Source organism: Cynocephalus volans, chromosome 12 (genome assembly GCF_027409185.1).
Source record: "Cynocephalus volans isolate mCynVol1 chromosome 12, mCynVol1.pri, whole genome shotgun sequence".
NCBI classification, from domain to species: domain Eukaryota; kingdom Metazoa; phylum Chordata; class Mammalia; order Dermoptera; family Cynocephalidae; genus Cynocephalus; species Cynocephalus volans.
In genome coordinates, this window is record NC_084471.1 from 101,512,685 (window position 1) to 101,538,439 (window position 25,755).

Below are 25,755 nucleotides of genomic sequence, written 5' to 3' on the forward strand. Positions count from 1 at the left end.
TAATTAAATGTATTCTAGGCTATTAACAAATCTCCGAGAATTACAGTATCAAGTACTCTGTGTATTAGCACTCACATCTGTTATTGACAAGCTCATTCTATATAACCTCAAATGTAAAGAGATTGAGAGTTATATTAGCTGGGTATGAATTTGGACTTCATTAGTCTAACTCTGTGATTCTGGTGAAGTTAATTATTTGTATCTCACATTTCCCATCTGCAAAATAAGGAATAATAACACTGCCCATTCCACAGGATCTAAATAATACAGGCAAAACACTTAAAACTGTGCTTGTAGGGATAGGAGATCCTCAGCAGATTTGAGTACTTGTTAATACTTGTTATTTTGTACTCATGATTACTTTCTTTGTAAGTTTAACACATCTGAATAAATATATTCTTTTCACTATTTCTGTTACAATAATATTGTCAAGGAAACTTTTTGTTTGGGAATGAGAGAAAAAAGATCCATTTCTTCTATTTCATTCCTTCTGGAGATGCTGTTCTTTGAATTCCAAACATTGAGATCACTCCAGGGAAGACCACTGAATCTGTACATCTCTGCCAGTGACATAAAGAGACAGGCAAAGTGATGCTGAGAAACAGCAAAAATCTGGCACTGAGGGACCTATATTCTAGGCCAGGAGCTTACCACTGATTAGCTGAGAACCCCCCACACTTTCTTCCTCTCATCCAACAAAAATAATCTTTGTAATACCCTTGGGGTATTACCTGCTTATCTCTTTCACTGATTTGTGGTAAGGATCATATAAGTTACTGGTGCAGTGACTTGAAAGTGTTATGGAACTTTATCAAAATGTCAGGTTTTATTATTGGTTAGGATATTGGGCCCCTAATACATTTATCATGTATTTGATTGCAATGAAAACCAGATGGAGCTGAGCACACATAGGTGATTCTGTGTATGGCACTGTCTGTGAGAAGGGAACCCCCTCCTGCCCACCCTTTCCTTCAGCTCTGCTCACTAGATTCTTTATCTACAATGCAAGCCAAGGTATTTTGTAACTTTGGCTCCATGGTTTAATTTGAAACAGTATCAAAAAACTTCCTTCTGTGAGTTATAAAAGATTTAGCACTTTCTCTTACCTTCTGAGCTATATTTCTATGGCTAGCCTAGTACAGTTTGATCTACTGTTCAATAATCTGAGGTCATGAAAGGGGTGGGGGATTTGAATGGAAGTAGAAAATATTTCACTTTTTCTGTTGTCTAAACTTTTATTTAGAAGATCTAGTCTGCCTGGAGTCTATTCTGGGTTTTCTTTTTTCCTTTTTCTGTTTTTCCTACATTTGACTTCATTGTATCTTGCAAGGGATGAATATTATTTCCATTTAGATTGTTTTGTGTTGAATTATTTTCCCGATTCAGTATGGTGGCTGGAAAATTCCGTGTGTGACTTCTGCTGTTTTCTGATTCTCTTGTGATCCTGTGAATCTGAGTGTTAGGGGTTTCCATTGCCTTGTCTAGTTCAGTCATTTTCATCAGGGATGTCTACTCTTTCTTACAATCTAATTCTTTAAATATTGGGGTGAATTACTGAAAATTCTTTATATTTAACTGACCCTTTTTTCCTCTGTAGATGATGATTCTGGGAAATTGGGGTGGGGTTTGAACCACACTGGGTTCATGTAATATCCTCTATTTGTTTCCTTGACCATACATTTTTAAAGCCCCCACCCCCCACCCTCCTTGCAGGGAGATTCAACTGTTTTCTTTCTTTGGCACTGTTGATTATGTTTGTTAATGTTCAATATTTTTCATTCATTTCACTAGTACTGAGGTAAAATAATCAGTGACTTGAATTCATTGTTTTCTTCCCCAGAATTTATATGCTAAAACATGAATTAATTTATTTATCATTACAAATATATTTATTATTATAAATAATAAAGACAATTGCATCCTAAGAACACATTCTTGTAATTATTCAATGAACAGTTGATGCCAGAAGTGATTGTAGTTAATGGATACTAAAGCACTTGCCCCAAGGTCATTAGTAGGTGGCATACCTAGCCCTCAGATATAAGTTTTTGACTTGACCTCAAAGCCAACACACTTTTTATGATGCTTTTCAATTTTTACTCTTTTGTTAGTGTTAGCATTTATGTGTCAGAAAAATATATTTATAGCTCTATCATGTATTCATCTGGCTAAATGCTATGTTCCAACTTCTCTCTTACTGCAGCTCAAGTGATTACATACATGACACAGGCCCAAGGCAGAAATCAAACAAAAGTGACAGAATTTATCCTCTTAGGACTCTTGGACAATCCAGATTTGCAAGGTATCCTCTTTGCATTGTTTTTATCAGTCTACATGGCAACCATGCTGGGTAATTTGGGGATGATCATATTGATTAAGATGGATCCCTGTCTCCACACCCCAATGTACTTCTTTCTCAGCAGCCTCTCCTTTGTTGATGCCTCTTACTCTTCTTCTGTCACTCCTAAGATGTTGGTGAATCTCATGGATGACAATAAGGCCATTTCTTTCAGTGGATGTGCTGCCCAGTTCTACTTCTTTGGCTCCTTCCTGGAGACTGAATGCTTCTTGTTGTCCATGATGGCATATGACCGCTATGCAGCCATTTGGAACCCCCTGCTCTACCCAGTTCTCATGTCTGGGAGAATTTGCTTCTTGCTAGTACCTACCTCATTCCTAGCAGGCTTTGGGAATGCAGCCATACACACAGGGATGACTTTCAGGTTATCCTTTTGCAGCTCTAATAGGATCAATCATTTCTACTGTGACACACCACACCTGCTCAAACTCTCTTGCTCTGATTCTCACATCAATGTCATTGTGATCATGGCTTCCTCCAGTTTTAATGTCATCAGCTGTGTTATGATTATTTTCCTTTCCTACCTGTGTATCCTCATTGCCATCTTGACGATGCCTTCATTAGAGGGCTGGCACAAAGCCTTCTCCACCTGTGCCTCCCACCTCACAGCTGTCACCATATTCTTTGGGACAATTCTCTTCATGTACTTGCGCCCTTCATCTAGCTACTCAATGGAGCAGGACAAGATTGTCTCTGTCATTTATACAATTGTGATTCCCATGCTAAATCCCCTCATCTACAGTTTGAAGAACAAGGATGTGAAAGAGGCCCTAAAGAAGATCTTACAGAAGAACATACTGTAAAGCTATGTGACCCATTATCTTGTCACATGGAAGAAAGTATATTTTCATATTAATTATATTATCTGATTGCTTAAGCTTTTTCTCTGTGTTAAAGATGATATAAATTGAAGTGTATTTCCTAATGTCCTAATATCTTAAATATGTGTATGTGGACCCATCTGATGAATCAAAACAGTGGATGAAGGTGGTGTCTGATAAAGTATCAGAGCACTTGGGTTTGGCTTACCCGGTTTAAGTTTAAATTTCAATATGTAGCTTTTTATTATATGTACTATCTCAGTTTTACTATAAATACACAGGTGGCAGCCAATTGTGTGCACGACATTTGTGAGCATTCTCAGGAACAATACCTGTATTGTGAAGAAAGCAGAATTGGGGAGAAAAAGTCAAATTGGAATGAAATTGCAGCAGAGGATTCAGCCAATCCCACATGGAGCTCTGGAGCTGAGAAGACATGACCCAATTTTTTGAAAAAAAGGATGAATGGCCAGTTTTGGATGTGGGTTAGCTACTTTCTTGGGCAAAGCAATTCCTTTCAGCAGGGGAAATTCCAAGAGTGGGAGTCAGCTGTCAACTGTCAGCTGCCTCTACAGCAGGAAGCTGGGGAAATAAATGCTTCAACTCCGAGAAGTGAATCTGGGTGTTGTGCCACAGAATCCACAGTAAAAAATTACACTACTCCACTGGCATGGATGTCAAGAGTACCAAATAAGATACGTGAAGGAGTCTGATCAGGTACTATAATATCTTGGGACACACAGCAAAAATGGAGAAATATTTTATTGACTTTTGATTTACTTGGAATATTTTGATGGTAGTAGTCAATGTACTTTAACTTCGTATCTCTACTCCTCACAAGGTTTTATATAGTTTTCAATAACCATTTGTCAAATGAAATTATCTATTGCTTATTGTCATGGGGTGGGGCACTACCAATGTTGGAATAAATACATGATGAGATGGCATGTTGAAGGAGGTCTAAGTACTGATTTGGTAATGATCAGGCAAATGTCTAGTCTCCGTTTCTTTTCATCCCACCACCTGCTGCAGACCTTGAGGGAAAGCATGTGTTTTGCATGCACCAACTGAGGCCACCGCCTCCCTGAAAAATTAGTGAGAGACCACAAAGGAGTTATCTCATCCTGACCGCCTTGAACTGTCCTATCGTTTCTCCATTACTTTCACGTTCAACTGTTAAGAAAGATTTATCTCAAAGACACCCTGAACTGTATCATGACTTGCAATCTTCTCCACTTTTCCTTTTATTCTAGTTCATCTACTCTAATATTCATCCTTTAACTTCTTTGTACTCACCAGTCTAAGGAAAGTGACACTGTATTATTATTCATCACTACTCTTATGTTCACATTTTATTCATTGCACGGCTGAGATTCCATAGTCCATCATATAACGACTCACCGTTGATCATCCTCAATCCCGTGGCTACACTTTCCCTCCATTCTACTCATCTGGGCTAAATACCAACTTAGTTGAACTTACTTGTTTTTTTGCTGTGTCCACTTAAAATGCTTTGAGCAATTAGAGTAAACCCCTAAGCACTCTACTCTCTGTTGCTGATCATTCCTCGTACTTAATCTTCCCAAACATAAACAATAAGATATAATCACCCCGCATCTCACTACGTTTAAATCTTTATAAATGAGAATTGTGGCTACAAGAGACAGGGAAGGGAAGTGGAGAGGGAGGATAGGGAAAGATTGGTTAACTGATACAGTACTACAGCTAGATAGGAAGAATCAGTTCTAGTATTCAATAAGTAGTCATAGGCACCTATAATTAATAGCCATTTATTGTATATTTTCAAATGGCTAGAAGAGAGGAGGTAAAATGTCCTCATCACAAAGAAATGATAAATGATTGCAGTGGTGCAGATTCTAATTACCCTGATTTGATCACCACACAGTGTATACATGTATCAAAATATTACTCTGTAACCAATAAATAAGTACAATTATTATGTGTCAATTAAAAGTAAAATTAAATAAATCTTTGTACATATATACTCTTGCTTCCCTCCTCTCATAAATGATAATGTGTCTCTGCTTTTACCTAAGACCAGCTCTTTAACATCTTTGGAGATTTCTGTGGACTTTATTTCTGAAATCATATCTCTACTCTCCTCAAGCATTAATATCACTAACTCTATTTTAATATCCTCATTTGCTTACAGACACTGTCTAGTATCACTCTTCTTAATAATTTCCTCAACTGACAGTCCCATCCAGTTATCAACTGACTTCTCTGCTCCCTTTTACAATTAATCTTTTCAAAAGAACTAACTCTACTTATTGTTCCTGCTTCCTCATATCCCATTTACTCGATAAGATGCTCCAATAGTTTTTCTGCAAAACACTTCTCTACTGAACCTAATCTAGTCCAGGATTCACAAGAACTCAACATTACTGTGTCCAGCAATCACTTTTCTGTCTTACATTTACTTGATGTCTCAGGAGGATTTACCACAACTAATTCCTCCAATGACCTTGATACACTTCCTTCTATTATTATATAATACCTCACTTTTCTGTTTTTCCTTTTGCTTCGTGCCTACTTCTTTTCAGTTAGTTTTCATGGTACTCCCTCCTTCTCTTGCTAGTCTCTAAATCATAGAGCAAAAGTCTTAATTCTTAATATTTGGTTCTCCACTTGTACCCAATTCTTAGGTGATTTAAGAACTCCTCAATAATTTCCAAATCTTTATCTCTAGCCCTGACCTCTCACGTAAGTTTCAGACTCATGCATTAAATTAACAAACTCACATTTGGAGACATAAGGCACATGAAAGAATTAAGAAATTAGTTTTTCCTACTTAGTTATACTCAGACATCTTTAAAATACTACTAGTAAAGACTGTCCCTTAGAATCACAGTGATATGTCACTAGGCTTAAAATATTCCTCTCCATGTTAAGTTACAAATTGAATTTTTTTAAATTTAATTTTATTTTGTCAATACACAATATGGTTGATTATTGTGGCCCATTAATGAAACCTCCCTTCCTCCTGCCTCTCTCCCCTCCCTCCCAACAATCTCATATCTGTTCGCTTGTCATGTCAACTTCAAGGTATTGTAATTGTTTCATTTTCTTCCCTCCCCACCCCATTTATTTATGTATTTATTTATTTATTTTTAGCTCCTACAAATAAGTGAGAAAATGTGATATTTCTCTTTCTGTGCCTGACTCGTTTCACTTAATATAATTCTCTCTAGGTCCATCTATGCCATTGCAAATGGCAGTATTTCATTCTTTTTTATAGCAGACTAGTATTCCATTGTGTAGATATATCACAGTTTCTGTGTCCACTCATCTGATGATTTCTATTATACTTCTTTAGTTTGTGTTCAGAGCAAGAAAATTGGCACCTTTTAATCTTCACTCAGAATTCATTCAAAAACTAGTTTTTAAAAAACTAGTGTGTGGCATGTACTGAAGATATAACAAATAAGAAAACAAAATTTCTTATCTCATCAAAATTATACAAGTATTTAAATGAGGAAGATTTTACTGTCTATATCAAATGTGTTATGCATGCGTGCATGTGTGTGTGCACATGACTATGCATTTGTGCATGCATTTGACATGGATATGAGTGGTGCTTTAAAGAAAAATAAAACAGGCAATTGAAGAGAGAGTATTGGAGTCACAGAAGAGTGCTCTGTGGAAATAAAATTTGAGCAAGGCCTGAATAGGAATAATACCATATGAATGCTTGTGGAAGAGCCTTTTAGGCTTACACACAGTAAACGCAAGGGCTGTGAGACAGGATAGCCTGGTTTGTTAAAGAAATAGTGAGAAGACAAATATATGTGGACAAGAGTGAGAAAACTGAAGGTTGGAAAGAACTGTGATCAGAGAGGTGTTGGGAAGAGAGCAAGACCACATAAGGCCTTAACTTTTTCATATCACCGTGTAACACTTGTCTCCACCAACTCCAGACTGCAAGGTGCATGAAGGAATGGACAAGACTGATTTTGTTTTCTATTCTACCAGTACCGAGGATAGTATCTGATTCATAAAACATAAATACAACGCAATTTGTGGTAGTGGGTATGATGCCAGTATGAATCTAGCACTTACATCATGGGCACGGAGGGTGACAATCAGCTTTGTATCTCATGAATATTCATAATAAATAAATAAATATGTTAAAAATAAATAAATAAATAAATAAAATATGGCTAATAAAATTATAAAGAGAAACATAAATAAGTTAATGAATGAAGTACAAGCCATTTTATAATAGGAATGAATAGGAATCGTATTTTAACTGAAAGCTGGGAATTCGGAGGCAGGGTCTGGTCAGTGCTGTACCATTCAGTTCAATGCTATGCTCAATGGAACCTCAGGATCATGAGATATTTTTTTGTTTTTATCTAAATTCCTAAGTTACTCTCCCGGGTATAAATGGTTTGTTCACTGGGGCAATGAAGTTCAATTACCTCAGTGAGAAATAAAAGCATGATTTAATGTGGATTAGCATATTTCAAACTTTAGATCTTTTTGTGTTCTGCAGAGACTAAATCTCAAGAGAACGATCACAGCCTTAATAAGGCTGATCCTCTGCCTTGGATTCAGAAGCAGCACATTCTACACGTTGTTGAATTAATTGACCATGTATGAATTCTGCCATAGCTGATTTTGTAAAGTCACTTGCAAAATGTTTTAAAGCTGTAAAGCTGACTGTTAGAAACAGAAAACTTGTATCCCTACAAAAACCAATAAATAAAAACCAAAGAAAACTAATAAGCATCACTACTTTCAGTGAATATTTCTTAAAGACAAAAGGTAAGATTATTTAATTTATCTTAAGGTTTTCAGATGCAAGAGGACTTAAAAAACATTCAAGAAATTAAGACTAAACATCTCAATTTGAGTATGTCTGAAGCAATGAATTTAATGTTATCCACTAAACTATGTACCTGGATGTTTTTAGAAGAGAGATATTTAGGATCACTGGAAAGTAATGAAAACTTTTATAGACTATTTGACATATCCATATATGTACACACATGGATAAATGTATACAGGTATATAGACATAAATGTGTGTGTGAAAAACAGGGAATTTCAATTAATTCTGTTTATAAAGAATACCAAAACACCTGACATATTTAATATTCTCTGAAGGGTATCCAATAAAATGATTTTATGCCATTACATGCACAAATTAAGAAATTGATGATTGTTTTTAGCCCTCATCTTGTAGTTTACTTGTGCTTGCTCTATGACATTGAACAAGTCAACTTCTCTGAGTTTAATCCATACTTTTACAAGAATTCTATCTTCATTCAGTTGGTTGTGAATCCATATGTCCATGACAGATGATGAATCCAGTGTCCTTTTGCAATACCTGGCATATGGGGCACCATATATTTCTCTGAATATGAATCTACATTATGTACACATGGTAGGAAAGCAGAGTTACAAAAGCTAAACAAGTGCATATAAATATTCCTGTATACACATGCACACACAGGATCTCACATATCATATAGAATATAATTTCATTTATGTCAATTTATGCATTTATTACATACATAATGTGTGTGTTTGTGTGTATATATATATGTGCATTTATAGGAGACTTAAAGAATGGCTGCAAATTTTTGAAAGAGGAATGGTTATAGATGATTTTAGAGATAGGAGGATTAGTTAAAAAGACTATTGCAGTAATCTAAGTGAAAAGATGATGCTGTCTTGGGACTTGATGGTAGTAATGGCAGTGGTAGGAGGTAGCTGGCTTAGGCCTTTTTAAGGTAGTGCCAACAGAATTGTCTTATGGATTCGTTGTGGAGTATGTGAGCAAGAGAAGAGACAACAATTTGTCTGATATTTATTCGTCTATTTTACTTCATCTGAGCAAATGAAGGTATATAGTTGTCATTGATTTGAGATGGGGAATGCTATGTGTGGAGCAAGCTAGGTGTGGTCACCAGGAATTCAGCTTTGGTTATGAGTTGCTGTTTAATATCCATGTGGAGATGTAAGCAGCTGAATGACAATTCTGGAATTTGGAAAAGGGGTCAGGGTTGAAGATATAAAGTCAGGGATGATAAGTATGTAGATGGTATTTAAAACCATAAAACAGAATAAGATCACCAAGGTAGAGTGTAAATAGAAAAAAGAAGAAGATGAAAAAAGATCTCTGAGTTTCTCCAACATATAGAATCAAGAAGAAGAGAAAAAAGAAAAGAATGGGAAGGAGGAACCCATGTGGTAGGTGGAAAGCTCAGGGAATCTGATGTCCTGGAAGACTAGAGAAAAACGTCTTTCAAGGAAGTAATAAGCAATCAACGATGTCAAATGCTATTGACAGTTCAATAAAGATAAGGCCTCAGAATTCACCAGTGGATTTAGCAACATAAAGATCAGTGACAAATGATAACAGCAGTTTCCATGGAGTGATGGAAGGAAAGCGTGACTAGAGTAGGCTAGAGAAGAAAATGAGAAATGCAGAATTTGATATAGCAAGTTTATTTAACTCTGTCAGTATATTTAATCACTGGGGGGCTGCTGGTTAAAACAGTAGGATCAAAGGAAGAAGAGAGAAAAATTGGGAGGTAGAGTAGGACACAGACAAGTAGGAGTCAGTCCACAAAGGTCTCACACACACCCATACACATAGTTATTTTTAAATAAAATAGAGTACTGAGCTTACTTAAGGAATCTTTTCTTCTTCAATAAGAAAATAAAGAGTTGTAATGCACATGTTCTTAGAACATCTTAGAAGTAATGTTACAACAGAGAATGAACCATTTGATTTTCTGGTAACTTTTTGTGTAATTTATTTCGTTGGTTTTTTTTTTTTCTTTTTTTGTAAAATAAAATTAATTGTGTATATTTGAGATTTACAACATAATGTTATGGCATCCATATAGATAGGTGGATACATATAGATAATGCAATGGTTACTATAGTCAAGCAGACTAACATATCTATTTTGGTTTCTTTATTATCCCAGCAAATTAATCATCTATTCGGAGACAAAGATATGAAAAACCACACAACAGTGACTGAATTTATTCTCCTGGGATTTCGGGATCACCCAGAACTACAGTGCCTTCTTTTTGTGGCTTTCCTAATTGTCTATATGATCACTGTTGTTGGAAATCTTGGCATGATCCTTTTAATCAGAATCGACTCACATCTCCACACTCCAATGTACTTTTTCCTCAGTAACTTGTCTCTTGTTGACTTCTGTTATTCTTCTGTTATTGCCCCTAATATGCTAGTAAATTTCTGGATGGAGAACCCAGTTATTTCATTTAATGAATGTGCCACTCAATTCTTCTTTTTTGGTTCCTTTGCCGGCACTGAGGGCTTTCTGTTGGCTGTGATGGCCTATGATCGTTATGTGGCCATCTGCAAGCCTCTCCTTTACACAGTCATGATGTCCCCCCATCTCAATGTCCTCCTGGTGCTGGCCACATATTTGGCAGGCTTTATAAATGCTGCCATTCACACTGGCCTCACCTTTCGCCTATCTTTCTGCTACTCAAACATCATCAATCACTTTTTTTGTGACACTCCATCCCTCCTGAAACTCTCCTGTTCTGACACTCATGTCAATGAGATTGTCATTTTTATTTTTGCCAGTTTTAATGAACTGAGCTGTCTCCTGACGATTCTTATTTCCTATGTCTACATCCTTGCTGCCATCTTGAAAATCCATTCTTCAGAAGGGAGGCACAAAGCCTTTTCCACCTGTGCTTCCCACTTGATGTTGGTTACCATCTTCTTTGGGACAATCCTGTTCATGTATCTGCGCCCTAGCTCCAGCTACTCAATGGACCAAGACAAAGTGGTATCTGTGTTTTACACAGTGGTGATCCCAATGTTAAATCCTCTCATCTATAGTCTAAGAAACAAGGAGGTCAAATCTTCCCTGGGTAAAATTTTTAAAACAACCTCCTTTTACTTCTCTACTTAGAATCATCAAACCACGGGATTTCAGGAGTCTAAAGGAATTTAGAAATGACCAAATCCACCTCCATTTCCCCTCGCTCCATTTCATTCTGTCATGAGGCTTTTTTGTTATAATAAAGTTGAACCAAATGTTCTAAGCATCATGGAGACTATGGTCACTCTGTATAAATCCTACTTATTCTACTGAACCCAAATGCTAAAAGTTAACCAAATATCACATTTCAACTCTTTGTTCTTAGGTATAAAACCCAATTAAGAAAAAGTGGCTGAGATAGAGGAAGACTGAGTGGAAAAGGAATAATTCCATCTCCTTCCATGTGTGATGGCTCCTGATTAGATGGTGATTGAACTGCCAGAGGATAGGTGATAAAGGAGTAAGCTGAGCCAGAATATGTCCAGGAACAAAACGAGACTTGGAGACTGTCTTGCCCCTATCAAACCACAGAGAAATATGAGAATTAAATCCTGAGAGAATTGCTGAAGTCAAGTGCTCCTAACCTAGCCAAAAAATTTAGACATCTAAGGGAATAATGGGGAACAAACTACAGAATAAATAAAAGGAAAAGCCACAGAGTAAGAACTCCCAGGGTTATGGGATGGAAGTTTCTGGGGATAGCAAAGATGTATTCTGCATAATTCTCTAATATAAAGTGTCAAATTTTTTGATGTTTGCATGGATTAGCAGTTTAGTCTTAAATAACTAAGGCAAGATGAGCATTCTTTCTCTATGCCTTGGTAAATAAGCACACATATCTATTTTATTGCTAGTTGCAGTTTGATTTGGATGTATTCAAAGCTCAGTTGATTTGACTAATATTTTAACTGTAATATCTTCCCATTAGGGCTGGAATTTTTTACAGATAGTGACCACAGACATGAGAACAATATGTGTCTTCGACTGGTGGGGATTGGGTAAAATATAGTTTGTATAATCCTAGTATACGCCTTTCATCAAAAGACAAATTGTCACCCAAATAGAGAAATAGCCACTTAAAAGTGGCTAAAAAATAATTTTGCTTTCAGTTATAGCTTATTATTTTTGGTGAGAGATTGAACCAAAACATTGTAACTGTATCCTCATTTATACTGCTTTTCAGGAATTGTATATTAAAAGTATACATAATTTTCTTGTTCAAGAGATGGTTTTGCCCATCTCACCATTCTTTTTCTGGAAAAACCTTTATATTTCAAGACACAGCACAAATATTACCTCTCTTGTCCTTCAAAAAAAAAAAAAAGACAGTTTCCCATGGCCATTCCTGTGATTCTGTTGATACTGTAACTGTAATCAACTCAGCCACAGAAACTAGTCACAATGATACAGTGCAATGTATCCTAAAATAGTCTGACACCTCTGTGAGAAATGAAATCTATTCATATACAATTTATGCCTTCATAGTAGGCTATCAGTGAAAGTTTAAGTTAATTCAAACAAACATGGGCCTGGAATTAGGACTTAGTCTCAGTATAACCAGGACTGTCTCTCTCTCTCTCTTTCTCATTTCCACTCCTTTAAAAAAAATAATTGTACATTTTTATGGGGTATAGTTTGTTGTTTTAATAATGCATATATTGTATAATGACCAAATCAGAATAATTAGCATATCTGTCACCTAAACATTTATAATTTCTTTGTGGTTATGAGATCTTCTTTTCTAGGTATCCTGAAATATGCAATTTTATTAGCTATAGTCACCCTACAGCACCAGGGTTCATTCTCCCTATCTGACTGTAACTTTGTAAATTTGTACCCATTAAACAAACTCTCCTCTTCCTTCCTGCCCCTCCTCTCCTTCCCTGTCTCTGGTAACCACTATTCTACTCCCTAGTTCTTCTTTTTTCTTTATTTTTTCATAATTGACCAATGATAATTGCATATATTTATGGAGTACAAAGTAATATTTGATTACATTTCTACAAAGTGCAATAATCACATCAGAGTATTTAGCATATCCATCCCTTCAAACATTTGTTACCTCTTTGTGTTGGAAACATTCAAAACCCTCTCAATTAACTACTCAAAGTTATGCAGTAATTTGTCGTTGACTGTATTTTCCCTGTATTGCTGTACAACACTAGATAATATTATTCCTATCTTTCTACAATTTAGTATCCACTGACTACCGTCTCCTCATCCTATCTCCTTCCCCCCTACCAGTTTCTGATAAGCACTTTTCTACTCCTCTACTTTTTTAAGATAAAATTTTGGTTTCCACATATGAGTGAGAAAATGTGGTATTTCTATTTCTGGTTTATTTCACTTAATGTAATTTATTCCAAGCTCATCTATATTGTTGTGAATGACACAATTTCATTTTTTGTTTTTTATGGCTAAGTAGTATTAGTATTCCATTGGCTAAATGTACATTTTATTTAACCAATCATCTGTTGATGGACATTTAGGTTGGTTCCAAACCATGGCTATTGTGAATGGGGCTGCTACAAACATGGGAGTGCAGGTATCCCTTCAACTTGTTGATTTCCTTTCTTTTGGATATATAGCAGTAGTGTGATTGCTGGATTGTGTAGTAGTTCTATCTGTAGTTGTTTGAGAAACCTCCATACTGTTTTCCATAATGTCCATACTAATTTACATTCCCACCAACAATGTGTGTAAGTGTTCCCCTTTATGCACATTCTTTCCAGCATGTTCTGTCTGTTTGATAATAGCCATCCTAGCTGGGGAGAAATGATGTCTCACTGTGGTTTTGATTTGCATTTCTTTGATGATTAGTGATGTTGGGCAATCTTTCATATACCTGTTGGCAATCTGTGCATCTTCTTTGAGAAATGTCTATTCAACTCCTTTGCCCATTTTTTAAATTGCATGATTTGTTTTTTTACTATTGAGTTGTTTGAGTTCCTTGTATGTTCTGGATATTAATCTCTTGTCAAATATCTAGTTTGGAAATATTTTCTCCCATTCAGCAGGTTGTGTCTTCACTCTGTTGGTTGTTTCCTTGGCTGTGCAGAAACTTTTTAGTTTCATATAATCCCATTTGTTTATTTTTACTTTGGTTGCCTGTGCTTTTGAAGTTTTATTCATAAAACCTTTGCTCAATCCTATGTCCTGAAGTGTTTCCCCTTTGTTTTCTTCTAGAAATTTTATAGTTTCAGGTCTTACATTTAAGTCTTTAATTCATTTTGAGTTGATTTTAGTATATGGTGAGATAGAGGTCTAGTTTCATTCTTTTGAATATGGATCTCCAACTTAACCAGCACCATTTACTGAAGAGACTGTCCTTTCACCAATGTATGTTCTTGGTTCCTTTGTCAAAATCAGTTGATTGTAGGTATGTGGATTCTGGATTCTCTGTTCTTTTCCATTGGTATATGTGTCTGCCAGTACCATGTTGTTTTTACATTATAGCTTTGTAGTATATTTTGAAGTCAGGTAGTCAGGTAATATAATTCCTCCAGCTTTATCTTATTTTATGTTTTTGCTCAGGATTGCTCTGGCTATTAGGGGTCCTTAGTTGTTCCATATGAATGTGAGGATTGTTTTTTCTATTTCTGTGAAGGATGCCATTGATATTTTGATGGGGATTGTGTTGAATCTGTAGATCACTTTATTTCTTTCTCTTGCCTAATTGCTCTGCTTAGATCTTCAGATACTATGTTACATAGGAGTTGTGAAAGTGGGCATCCTTATCTTGTTCCAGTTCCTAAAGCAAAAGCTTTCAGCTTTCCCCCATTAAGAATGATGTTAACTGCAGGTTTTTCATATATTTCTTTTATTCTGTTGAGATCCTTTCCTTCTATGACTAATTTGTTGAGAGTCTTTATCATGAATGGATGTTGAATTTTGTCACATGCTTTTTCTGCATTTATTGAGATGATCATATGGCTTTTGTCATTCATTTTGTCATTGTGGTATATCACATTTATTGATTTATTGTGTATGTTAAACCATCCTTGTAACCCTGGGATGAATCGCACTTGATCTTGGTGTACAGTCTTTTTGATGTGCTGTTGAATAGTGTTTGCTAAAATTTTGTTGAGAATTTTTGCATCTATGTGCCTCAAGAGTATTGGCTTAAACTTTTCTTTTTTTTATGTGTCTTGGTGTGATTTTGTTATCAGGGTGACACTGGCCTCATAGAATAAGTTTGGTAAAATGGCATTTGTGATGGTTAATTCTGGGTGTCAACTTGATTAGATTAAGGAATGCTGAGAAACCCGGTAAAGCTATCTTTTTAGGTGTGTCCATGAGGGTGTTTCCAGATGATATTAGCATGGGAGTCTGAGTGGACTTGGTGGGAATGATCTGCCCTTAATATGGGCTGGAACCATCTAATTCATTGGGGGCCCAGAGAGAACAAAAAATGGAGAAAAAAGGCGAAGCTCTATATTTGTTGGAGTCAGGATGGGATGCACTCTTCTCTCCTGTCTGTGGACATCAGAGCTCAAGACACTTCAGCTTTGGGGTTCCAGAACTTACACCAAGGACACCATTGGCTTCCCTGGTTTTGAGGCCTTCAGACTTAGACTGAGAGACAATTCCTGCATCCAGTTTGCAGATGGCCTCTTATGGGACTTCTCTTCACAGTTGTATGAACTAATTCCCCTAATAAATCTTCTGTAACTTATCCTATTGATTCGGTCTCTCTGGAGAACCCTGATTAATACGGCCTTTGTTTTTCTCCTCTCTCTATGCTGCCATAGGGATCTCATCAATCTCCTGCTGCACTCCGATCCTCTCCCACAGATGCTTCTGTCAATATTTCACTGTCTGTTCGTTGTTGTGGCCCTTTTTTTTCTTTTTTGTGGAAAGAAGGTGCACCAGGCATAATCAGCCTTCTTGTTCTGCCTCCTGACTCCTCATTTCCATTCTCATAATATGTATTAGTCTGTTCTCTTCCACAGACATGTCCAATGATGTCTGGTCTTTACATACTTTCAGGACACTCATGTTATATGCAAGTCTGCTTCTTTTTAGAAAGGACTCCTATTGCCTGAAATGGCTCAGATATCTAGAATATTTATATGTGTATATCATATGTGTGTATTTTTGTATGTATGTGTATGCTGGTGGTAGGGATGGGGTCATGAATTACCAGAAGAAATCTTGCTCACAGTAACTATGATGGTTCACTATTCATTTATTCAGTAAAATTACATTCCTTGCTACCCACAGTTCCTTTCATCAACAAACTCTTAATCTAAAAAGTGATGTTTTATGCTATTTAGATCCCAAAAAGAATGTTAAAATTACTGTTAACTATTAGTAGATGAATTAGGTGTTTCTCAAAATGATGCCATTTGCGGGATCCTTTTCTCAAACATACCTGCAACAATGCCTATCACTGTGCATAGAATTCTGATGACACAAAAATACAAGTATGGCCACTGTATTTCACACATTAGGTGCACAAATACTTAATATTTTATTGAAAGTGATTCATTTGAGATTGCTTTTCACATAGTGAAATGGTCAGCATTCCCCTATGAGAAGTATAATAGTCACTATATTTTGTTTTACTAAACCTACTGATTGCCTACTTATTCTAATATATTCAAAAATAAAACCCAGAATTCAGAAGCATTTTAGTATGCAAATAATAGTTACACACAAATATTTGGATTAAACTAGCAGACAGATCCTCCTTATGTCATGGAAGATCAGGAAAAAATCAGGTCATAAGGCATGACAAGACATGACTTTTAGGCTAAAACCTTGAAAAGCAGTTCTTGCTTATTTGGATTTTTTATAGTTCCTAGACGTGAAGGCTTCATGTGTTTTCTCCTTTCTGCTTTTGTAATACTGCCTAATGAACATATAAACATCACTTTTACTTATTACATGATCATGAAGTGTACCTGATTGTCAAGAAATATGTAATCTGTGTGATAGGTAGGATTTAGGCAAACAATTTTCCCATCATCTCGGGTAAAGTCTTCTGGGGATCCTATCTCCATAGAGAAAGACCATAAGTGTTTGCCCTGATCATCTCTATTTACTACTTAAAAATCTCTGTCTAGCAATTTCCCTTTCTTTTCTTCCTCATCTTTCTTTTTTTTCTTTTTCTTTCTTTCATTTTTTTTTAAATACAAACTTCCTTAACAAAGAAGAGAAAAGAGATAAACTAGTTAGCTTTTGGAATATTCTAATTGAACCAGTTGTTTTATAAAAATTTCCCAGATGAAGAATGGGTTTGAGGAACACCTTTGTCTTCAGTATTTAAGCTATTGACCTGTTGACATAAAGAGCCCTGATAACATTGTGCCTCTACTTTCCACTTTTTCTTTTTTAAATCATTGCCTCAGAATTAAACATTCAGTGAATAATTTGGTCTGCTTATACTGAGGACAGCAAAATATACATTTAAATCAAATTTGTGCAAGTGAATTTACTTACTTAAAATTAGTAAGTCCAGCAATCCCAATCCCACTTCTGAGGATATACCCAAAAGAATGGAAATCATCATGTCAAAGGGATACCTGCATTCCCATGTTCATTGCAGTTCTGTTTACAGTAGCCAAGGCATGGAACCAACCTAAATGTCCATTGATGGATAATTGGATAAGGAAACTGTGGTACATATACATCATGGGATACTACTCCGCCATAAAGAAGAATGAAATTCTCCCATTTGTAACAGCATGGATAAGCTTGGAGAAACTTATGTTGAGTGAAATAAGCAAAGTACAGGGGAATAAGTACCATGTGTACCCACTCATAAATGGGAGCTAAGAGAGAAAGAATGAAGGAAGGAAGACCACAGTGGTGTGTTGGACTTGCAGAGAGAGAGAGCAGACCTAGGGATACAAAGTGGAGTGGGGGAAAGGGGGATGGAGAGGCAGGTCAGAGATAATTGGGTGGGGGATATGGGGTATAATTGCAATTTGTGGTAATGAGTATGCTGTCAGTATGGATCTGGCCTTCACGTCTTGGGCACAAGGGGTGACAATCAGCATTGTACCCAATGAATATTCGTTACCAATAAAAAAAAATCTCATTTTGATCGTGCTAATAAAAAAATTAGGGCTGTTTATATTTTTATCAGTCAATTGTAGGGGTCTTTATAAATTTTGAATACAAATCCTTTGTCAGAATTACATAATGTGAATATTCTTCCTAGTCTGTGGCTTATCTTTTATTATCTTAACATTATTTGAAAAAGTGCATGTTTTTAAATGTGATGACAGAAATTTTTATTGCTTCCTTCAAAGTCCTGGAAATATTTATTCTTTTTTGTGAATGAGAACTTGTAGATTTAACATTTATATTTAGGCCTATGATTACCATCTAATTAGTTTTGGAATCTTGGGTTTTCTGTTATAAAGGAGTTGAAATTAAATTTCTCTATGCAGTTACACAATTGAACCAACAGCATTCCCATTAAAATACCTTTGTATCGTGTTTTCAGAAATCTATTATCTGTTTATGTGAGTGAATACATTTCTGGACTCTATTCTGTAACCATTAATATATTTGGTATACTAATACCCCTATGTTGTTTTTAGTAATATAATTTCGTAGTAACTCTCACATTTAGGTAGTAGAAATTATCAAATGTTTTTTTCTTCTTTCAAAATGGTTGTGGCTAATCTAAGTATTTTTATAACAATATGCACATACTTTAGAACAAGATCATCAATTTCTAAAAATATAAACCTGTAGAAATTTTGATGGGACTTGCGTTGAAACTAGTGATTAGTTTAAGAAGAATTGATACCTCGACAATATTGTACATTCCAATCCACAAATGAGATACAACTTTCTACTATCTTAATCTTGTTATATTTTTTTCTGCAGTTTTGTGGTTTTCAGTGTGTATTTTCTGCAAACTTTTTATTATATTTTATGTCTAAGTAGTTTTTGATTTTGATGTTATTGTAAATGGTATTTTAAAATTTTTATTTCCAATCGTGTGTTGTTTTTACACAATTTTGTATATTGACCTTATAATCATGAGATGTTTAAAAATATGCACTTAATTTCTTTGCATGTTTTCAAAAATAGATTCTATGTAAACTACTATGCCACCCATGACTAACTCAATTTTCTTTCTTTCTTTTCAATTAATATGACTTTATTACATAGGCTAGTTGTATTAGTCCATTTCTGTGGCTTATAACAAAGTACCTGGAACAGGGTGATTTATAGGAAAATGAGACTTATTTGCTTACTGTTTCTGAGGCTGGGAATTCCAAAGTCCCTCTGTTAACCCAGGGGTCTTACATTGCAAGATGGTAGAGGCAGTGAGAGCAGAGAGCAGAGAGGGAGGGAGGGAGGGAGAGAGGGAGGGAGAGAGGGAGAGAAAGATAGAGAGAGAGAGGGGGGGGGTGGGGGAGAGAGAGAGGGAGGGGGGGGGAGAGAGAGAGAGAGTAACCTCCTCATTCACTGTCCTTTAAAGCCCTCCAAACTACACCCATGGCCACCATTTTTAATCCATTCACTAAGGCATGTTCCTATAATTTAATCACCTTTTCAAGGCCCCACCTTTCAATTATCATTATAGGACTTTCCATCCTTAACAGTTACAATGGGGGTTAAGCTTCTAATATATGTAATTTGGGGGACACAATTCAATCAATCCGTAACACTAGTCCTTCCAATACAATATCGAACCCACTGATGTGGTTAGAACATATGCATCCTTCCAAATTCATGTTCAAACTTAATCACCGGTGCAACAGTTTTTTTTTAATTGATTATGCATATTCATGGGGGGGCGAAGCTAACTGTAATCACCTGTGCCCAAGGTGTGATGATCATATTAATATTATTAGAATGCTCATTACCACAAATTGCAATCATTCCCAGTGTTCCCCACTCAATTATTCCCCAGCCACCATCCTCCTGCTACCCCTTCCTGCCCTCAGCAACCCTAGGTCTGCTCTCTCTGGCAAATCCAAGGCACCACTGTGGTGTTTCTTTCCTTCGTACTTTCTCTCTTAGCTCCCAGTTATGAATGAAGACATGGCAATATTTTTCCTTCTGTGCTTGGCTTATTTCACTTAACATATTTGTCTTCAAGGTCATCCATGTTGCCACAAATGGCAGAATTTCATTCTTCCTTATGACTGAGTAGTATTCCACAGTGTATATATTCCACATTTTCCTTATGCAGTCATCCATTGATGGATATTTAGGTTGGTTCCATATCTCAGCTATTGTAAGTAGAGCTGTGATGAGTATGGGAGGGGAGGTATCCCTTCAACAGGATGATTTCCATTCCTTTGGGTATATACCTGGAAGTAGGATTGCTAGATCATATGGTAGATGTATCTGTAGTTGTTTGAGAAATCTCTGTACTGTTTTCTACAATGGTTGTACGAATTTACAGTCCCACCAACAGTGTAGAAGTGTCCCCTTCTCTCCACATCCTCACCAGCTTTTGTTATTCTTAGTCTTTTTTATTACAGCCAGACTAACTGGGGTAAGATTACATCTCAGTGTGGTTTTAATTTACATTTCTCTAATGATTAGTGATGTTGAGTATCTTTTCTAAGTGCCTTTCAGCCATTTGTGAGTCTTTGAAAAATGTCTATACAGATCCTTTTTCCTTTTTAAAATTGGGTTACTTTCTTTTTTTTTTTTTTTTTGCTGTGTAGTTGCTTGAGTTTTTTGTTTACTCTGGATATTAATCCCTTGTCAGATGCATAGTTTACAAATAATTTCTCCCATTCTGTAGGTTGTCTTTTCATTTTATTGATTGTTTCCTTTGCTGTGCAGTGCCTTTTTGTTTGATGCAATTCCATTTACGTATTTTTTCTTTTGCTGCTTGTGCTTTTGGGCTCTTACATAAAGTCTTTGCTCAGTCCTACTTCTTTAAATGTTTCTTCTATCTGTTCCCTTAGAGGTTTTACCATTTCAGGTCTTATACTTAAGTCTTTAATCCATTTTGAGTTTATTTTGGTATATGGTGAGAGGTGCAGATCTAGTTTCATTCTTCTGCATATGGGTATCCGATTTTCCCAGCATGATTTATTGAAGAGGTAGTCTTTTCCCCAGTGGATGTTCTTGTTTCCTTTGTCAAATATCAGCTGACTGCAAGTCTGTGAGATGGTTTCTGGGTTCTCCATTCTGCTTCATTGGTCCAAATGTAAATTTTTATGCCATTTCCATGCTGTTTTGGTTACTAAAGCTTTGTAGTATAATTTGAAGTCAGGTAGTGTTATGCCTCCAGTGTTATTTATTTATTTATTTTTGGTCAGGATGGCTTTGGCTATTCAGGGTCTTTTGTTGTTAAATATGAATGTCAGGATTGTTTTTTTGTATTTTTGTGAAGAATGTAGTTGGCATTTTGGTGGGGATCACATTGCATCTGTAGGTCACTTTGGCCCTCACCAATACTTCCACTTCCTTACATTGATTGTGTCTCACTTGTGCTCTCCACACAATTTTAAACCTTTCCTCTTCTCAAGTCTTTCACCTACCACACCTTCCTATCCCTTACTCTCATTAGATCATTTCTCCAAAGTGTTTATAGAAAAAACTGAAGACTTTTAATGGGAATTCTTTTGTCTACCCATATTATCCTCCTTCTTTATTGTTGAAAGTGATGGCTAATTTTTCTATCTGTGCTAAAGTCTTCTGCACTTATGTGCCAAGCTTTGTAAGTAGGAATTTTGGCCTCAAAGGAGAATCAGGCTCCCTAAAGCATCAAAAATAAATTTATGCCCTTGAGGAACAAAGAATGTTTTAATTAGTTCTTTAGAATTTTTTTATTCCACTCTAGGGAGTATACCTAAGAAATACATTATAAATTTTCCCCCATTTGTATTTACAAAATATGGTGAGTCAGCCTTTACAGGTAGGTCATTTTCTAATTTGTTTACTGAAAATGCATCTTGTTTCTGTGTGATTAGTATCCCATTGATGTGGGAAAAATCATCAATTGTATGGGACTTTTCTGTTTATATGTTAATATTTCATTGATTTTCTAAATAATTCATCACTATAAGCAAGCATTTATGATGTATATGTAAGACCCACATAAACAATGGCCTTAGGGTGCAATTCTTGAGGAGTAATTTTTACAATCATATATTAACACAAAGAACTGAAAGAGTAGCTTTAGATATATGTTTGTACATTTAAATATGATTCCTGCTTACCCAAACAATTATTTTCATGAGTGGGCTAATGGCACACACACCAAAAAAATGAGAACAAAAAATGCACACTCTCTTCCAGATACTTCCATCATTTATTTAACTTTCAAATGCCCCTTTCTCAGAAAGGTCTCCTCTGGCCTCCTAAAAGCATCCTACCATCATTTTTCTTCACAGTACTTGCTTTTATCTGACAATATATTATATGTTTATATGTTTGATCTATGTTCCCACTACTCTACAATGTGTGCTGTTTGAGGATGGAGAATTTGTTCACTGCTGTAACCCTATAACCTAGAAAAGAAAAGAAGAGAAAAAAAAAAAACCATCAAGTTTTGCAGTATACATGAATAAATGTGTGGATAAATCTACAAAGCAGAAAGTATAATTCTTGATTTTGTATCTTTTTAACAACATATGAGATAGGATTCACAAACTCAATGTTCTCTGAAAATATGGTGTTTAAGTGGCAATGCTGTACTGAATGTGCACCGTCTGTTTTGGATCTGAAACAATAGGATATGGAGGCCTTGGATATCTGACCTCTTTCAACTATTCATTTAAATGTTGGAAATGACACGTTGATGTTATTTCTTATGTTCTTACTTTTGCCTTTTTTTATTTAGAAAGTTTGAAAAAAATGCTAAGTGTGGAGATACCTAAAAAGACAAATGTAAATGTATGAATGCACGTAAAAATGCAAGTATATATTTTTTCTATAAGGATGCAAGTGTCAGAGAAAAAAGAGGCAAAGAGTGTGAGAAAGAGAGAGTGTGTGTAGGTGCATTTGAGATATATAGAAAAAGAAAGATAGAGACAGATAGTTCAGAGATATAGGGTGAAAACGTTATATAGAAATTATGATGCATCTATTGAAAAGAGAAGAGTACCTGTCCCATAGATGAATAGATGAAGGAGCGAATGATGAAATGGATAGAATATATGCAGAATCTGGATTAGACAAAACTGCTCACATTCTTTGTCATTTTCACTTTTCAAGGAATAAGAAAATGACCTCCCAAAACCACTCTATGGTGATGAAATTCACTCTCTCTGGACTCACAGAGGACCCAGTGCTACAGAAGGTTCTCTTTGGGGTATTTCTGGCCATCTACCTAATCACACTGGCAGGGAATCTGTGCATGACCGTGCTGATCAGGACCAATTCCCACCTGCAGACACCCATGTATTTCTTCCTTGGCCACCTCTCCTTTGTAGACATTTGCTATTCCTCCAGTGTTACTCCAAATATGCTGAACAATTTCCTGTCAGACCAGAAGACCATCTCCTATGCTGGATGCTTCACACAGTGTCTTCTCTTCATTGCCCTGGTGATCACTGAGATTTATCTCCTGGCTTCAATGGCACTGGATCGCTATGTAGCCATCTGCAGCCCTTTACATTACAGTTCCAGGATGTCCAGGAGCATGTGTGTCTCTCTAGTCACTGTCCCCTACGTGTTCGGCTTCTTTAATGGACTCTCTCAGTCACTGCTGACGTTCCACTTATCCTTCTGTGGCTCCCTTGACGTCAACCATTTCTACTGCGCTGATCCTCCACTTATAATGCTGGCCTGCTCTGACACCTATGTCAAAAAGATGGCAATGTTCGCAGTTGCTGGCTTTACTTTCTCGAGCTCTCTGTTCATCATTCTTTTGTCCTACCTTTTCATTTTTGCAACTATCATGAGGATTCGTTCTGCTGAAGGCAGGTGCAAAGCCTTTTCTACGTGTGGTTCCCACCTGACAACAGGCACCGTATTTTATGGAACCCTCCTCTGCATGTACTTAAGGCCTCCCTCTGAGAAATCTGTAGAGTCCAAAGTAATTGCAGTTTTTTATACCTTTTTGAGCCCAATGCTCAACCCGTTGATCTATAGCCTAAGGAATAAAGACGTGATCAGTGCCTTGGAACAAATGATTAGGGGAAATTTATTTTATAAAATTGCATGTCAGACATCTGCTCATTTGTTATCACCAAGTGTCTGATAACATACTGAATCTCTTAGAGGGATAAAACTACTACTCTGTAGTCATGATTTGTTTATCATCATAAACTCTCAAGGATCACTTTAGCTAATTTCTTCTCAAAATGTATCCTGTAAAGACCAATTGTTTTAATAAGAACTATAATATTGAAATGAAAAATCTTTTGCAAAGGAACTCTGAATATAAATTAATTGCTATTCATTTCTTCCACAAAATAACCTCAAGTCTTTACTTATTTGATGGTAAATATTATAACTAAGTTATCCTAATTGGAACAGTGGAAATTTATCTTTTCTGAATATTGTGGTCTGCAGAGCTACACTAAGTTTGAAAACAGGATGAATATACTTTTTTTGGATGATGAAATAATTTCTACTCTAATGTTTGGTATGGAACAATCATTCTGATACCCAATGCATCACTGGAGTCACCCTGTGGAAAATTTAAGTATAGGGATCACCAAAAGGTTTAGATTTTCCCCAAAACCATATCATAGACATGTTGAGAAATTTTTGTCCATTTGGTGATACTTGTTATGTTCCTCAATTTTGAAGATAAACTGTCAACACCTGCTTATGAGCTTCTAAGAGTACAGATTCAGTTCAATCATCAATATAGTATGATGTCATTCCAAGTATATTTTTCAGTGCAGTAGTTCTGATAGGAAAACTTATTAGGAGTCAGTAAGGTTTATCAGTCTTCTTTTGCACACCCAGAAATACCCAGAAGCAGTACACAGAGTGGATGTGTATCTATATACTGGAGGAGAAAACACAGTGTTTACCTGAGTTCATAAAGCTGTCTGTGGGTCAATATATTTTACATAAGGCTGTTTCAGTAGTTATGAAAACTTCTACTGTGAAAAATAAACAGTAGAGAAGGCCATATAAAGAGATACGTACTTTATTTACCTTAATACATGCATTATTAGTGAACCAGATGGCTGCATATTGAAACATATATGTTTAGTCCTCATTAAATTGCCTTAGATGTTTGATAAGTTAATATTGCGCACTATGATTTTTACTAACACCACTATAGGAAATGCTCATATGAACTCAACTACTGTACTTCCTGAAAATGTTTATTTTTTTATTTTATTTTTTTTTTAATTTTATTTTGTCGATATACATTGTGGCTGCCTGAAAATGTTTAAATTACTTTCTTGAATATCTACCCAGATCTGTAGATTTTGTAAAATTCTGCTCCAGTCTTAAGTTTCAGTTGATGGAATCAGGCTGATTCTACCAAAATTTAGTTTCAGAAGTAGTGACTGAAAGAGAGAAAAGACAATTTCTGGGCCTCAAGAATATACTATTTAAATTTCTGAACCATTCGTGTGTTTGTATATTTGCTTGGGTTTGGCTGTGATAGTGGGACAACGAGAGAAGGTGCTCTACAGAGGCAGTGGTGAAGCACGCGAGCCCAGAAGTAAGTGACAGAGTCCTGACTGGTGCAGCCCCTGCTCCCACTTCCTCTCTGAGGACCAGCATTATTTCCTCTAGGGGGATTCTATTATCTAACAAGCTTCCCTTTTTCTTTCTTTTTTTTTTTTTTTCTTTTAAAATTTATTTATTTTTTTATTTTTATTTTTA

At 36.0% G+C, this 25,755-nt stretch overlaps 3 protein-coding genes across 3 annotated transcripts; all 3 read left to right on the forward strand.

Annotated features, from left to right (window-relative positions):
• Positions 1–2,172: 2,172 nt before the first annotated feature.
• Positions 2,173–3,162, forward strand: LOC134391775 (olfactory receptor 5AP2-like). The gene has a single exon (XM_063115720.1). The coding sequence runs from the start codon at positions 2,173–2,175 to the stop codon at positions 3,160–3,162; it is 990 nt and encodes a 329-aa protein (XP_062971790.1).
• Positions 3,163–10,167: 7,005 nt separating this feature from the next.
• On the forward strand, positions 10,168–16,534 carry LOC134391776 (olfactory receptor 5AP2-like). The gene is made up of 2 exons (XM_063115721.1): positions 10,168–11,076; positions 16,469–16,534. Exons 1-2 carry the CDS (start codon positions 10,174–10,176, stop codon positions 16,532–16,534), a joined length of 969 nt encoding a protein of 322 aa, XP_062971791.1. The 5' UTR covers positions 10,168–10,173.
• A 6,648-nt stretch (positions 16,535–23,182) lies between these two features.
• On the forward strand, positions 23,183–24,160 carry LOC134391777 (olfactory receptor 5M10-like). The gene has a single exon (XM_063115722.1). The coding sequence runs from the start codon at positions 23,183–23,185 to the stop codon at positions 24,158–24,160; it is 978 nt and encodes a 325-aa protein (XP_062971792.1).
• Positions 24,161–25,755: the final 1,595 nt, after the last annotated feature.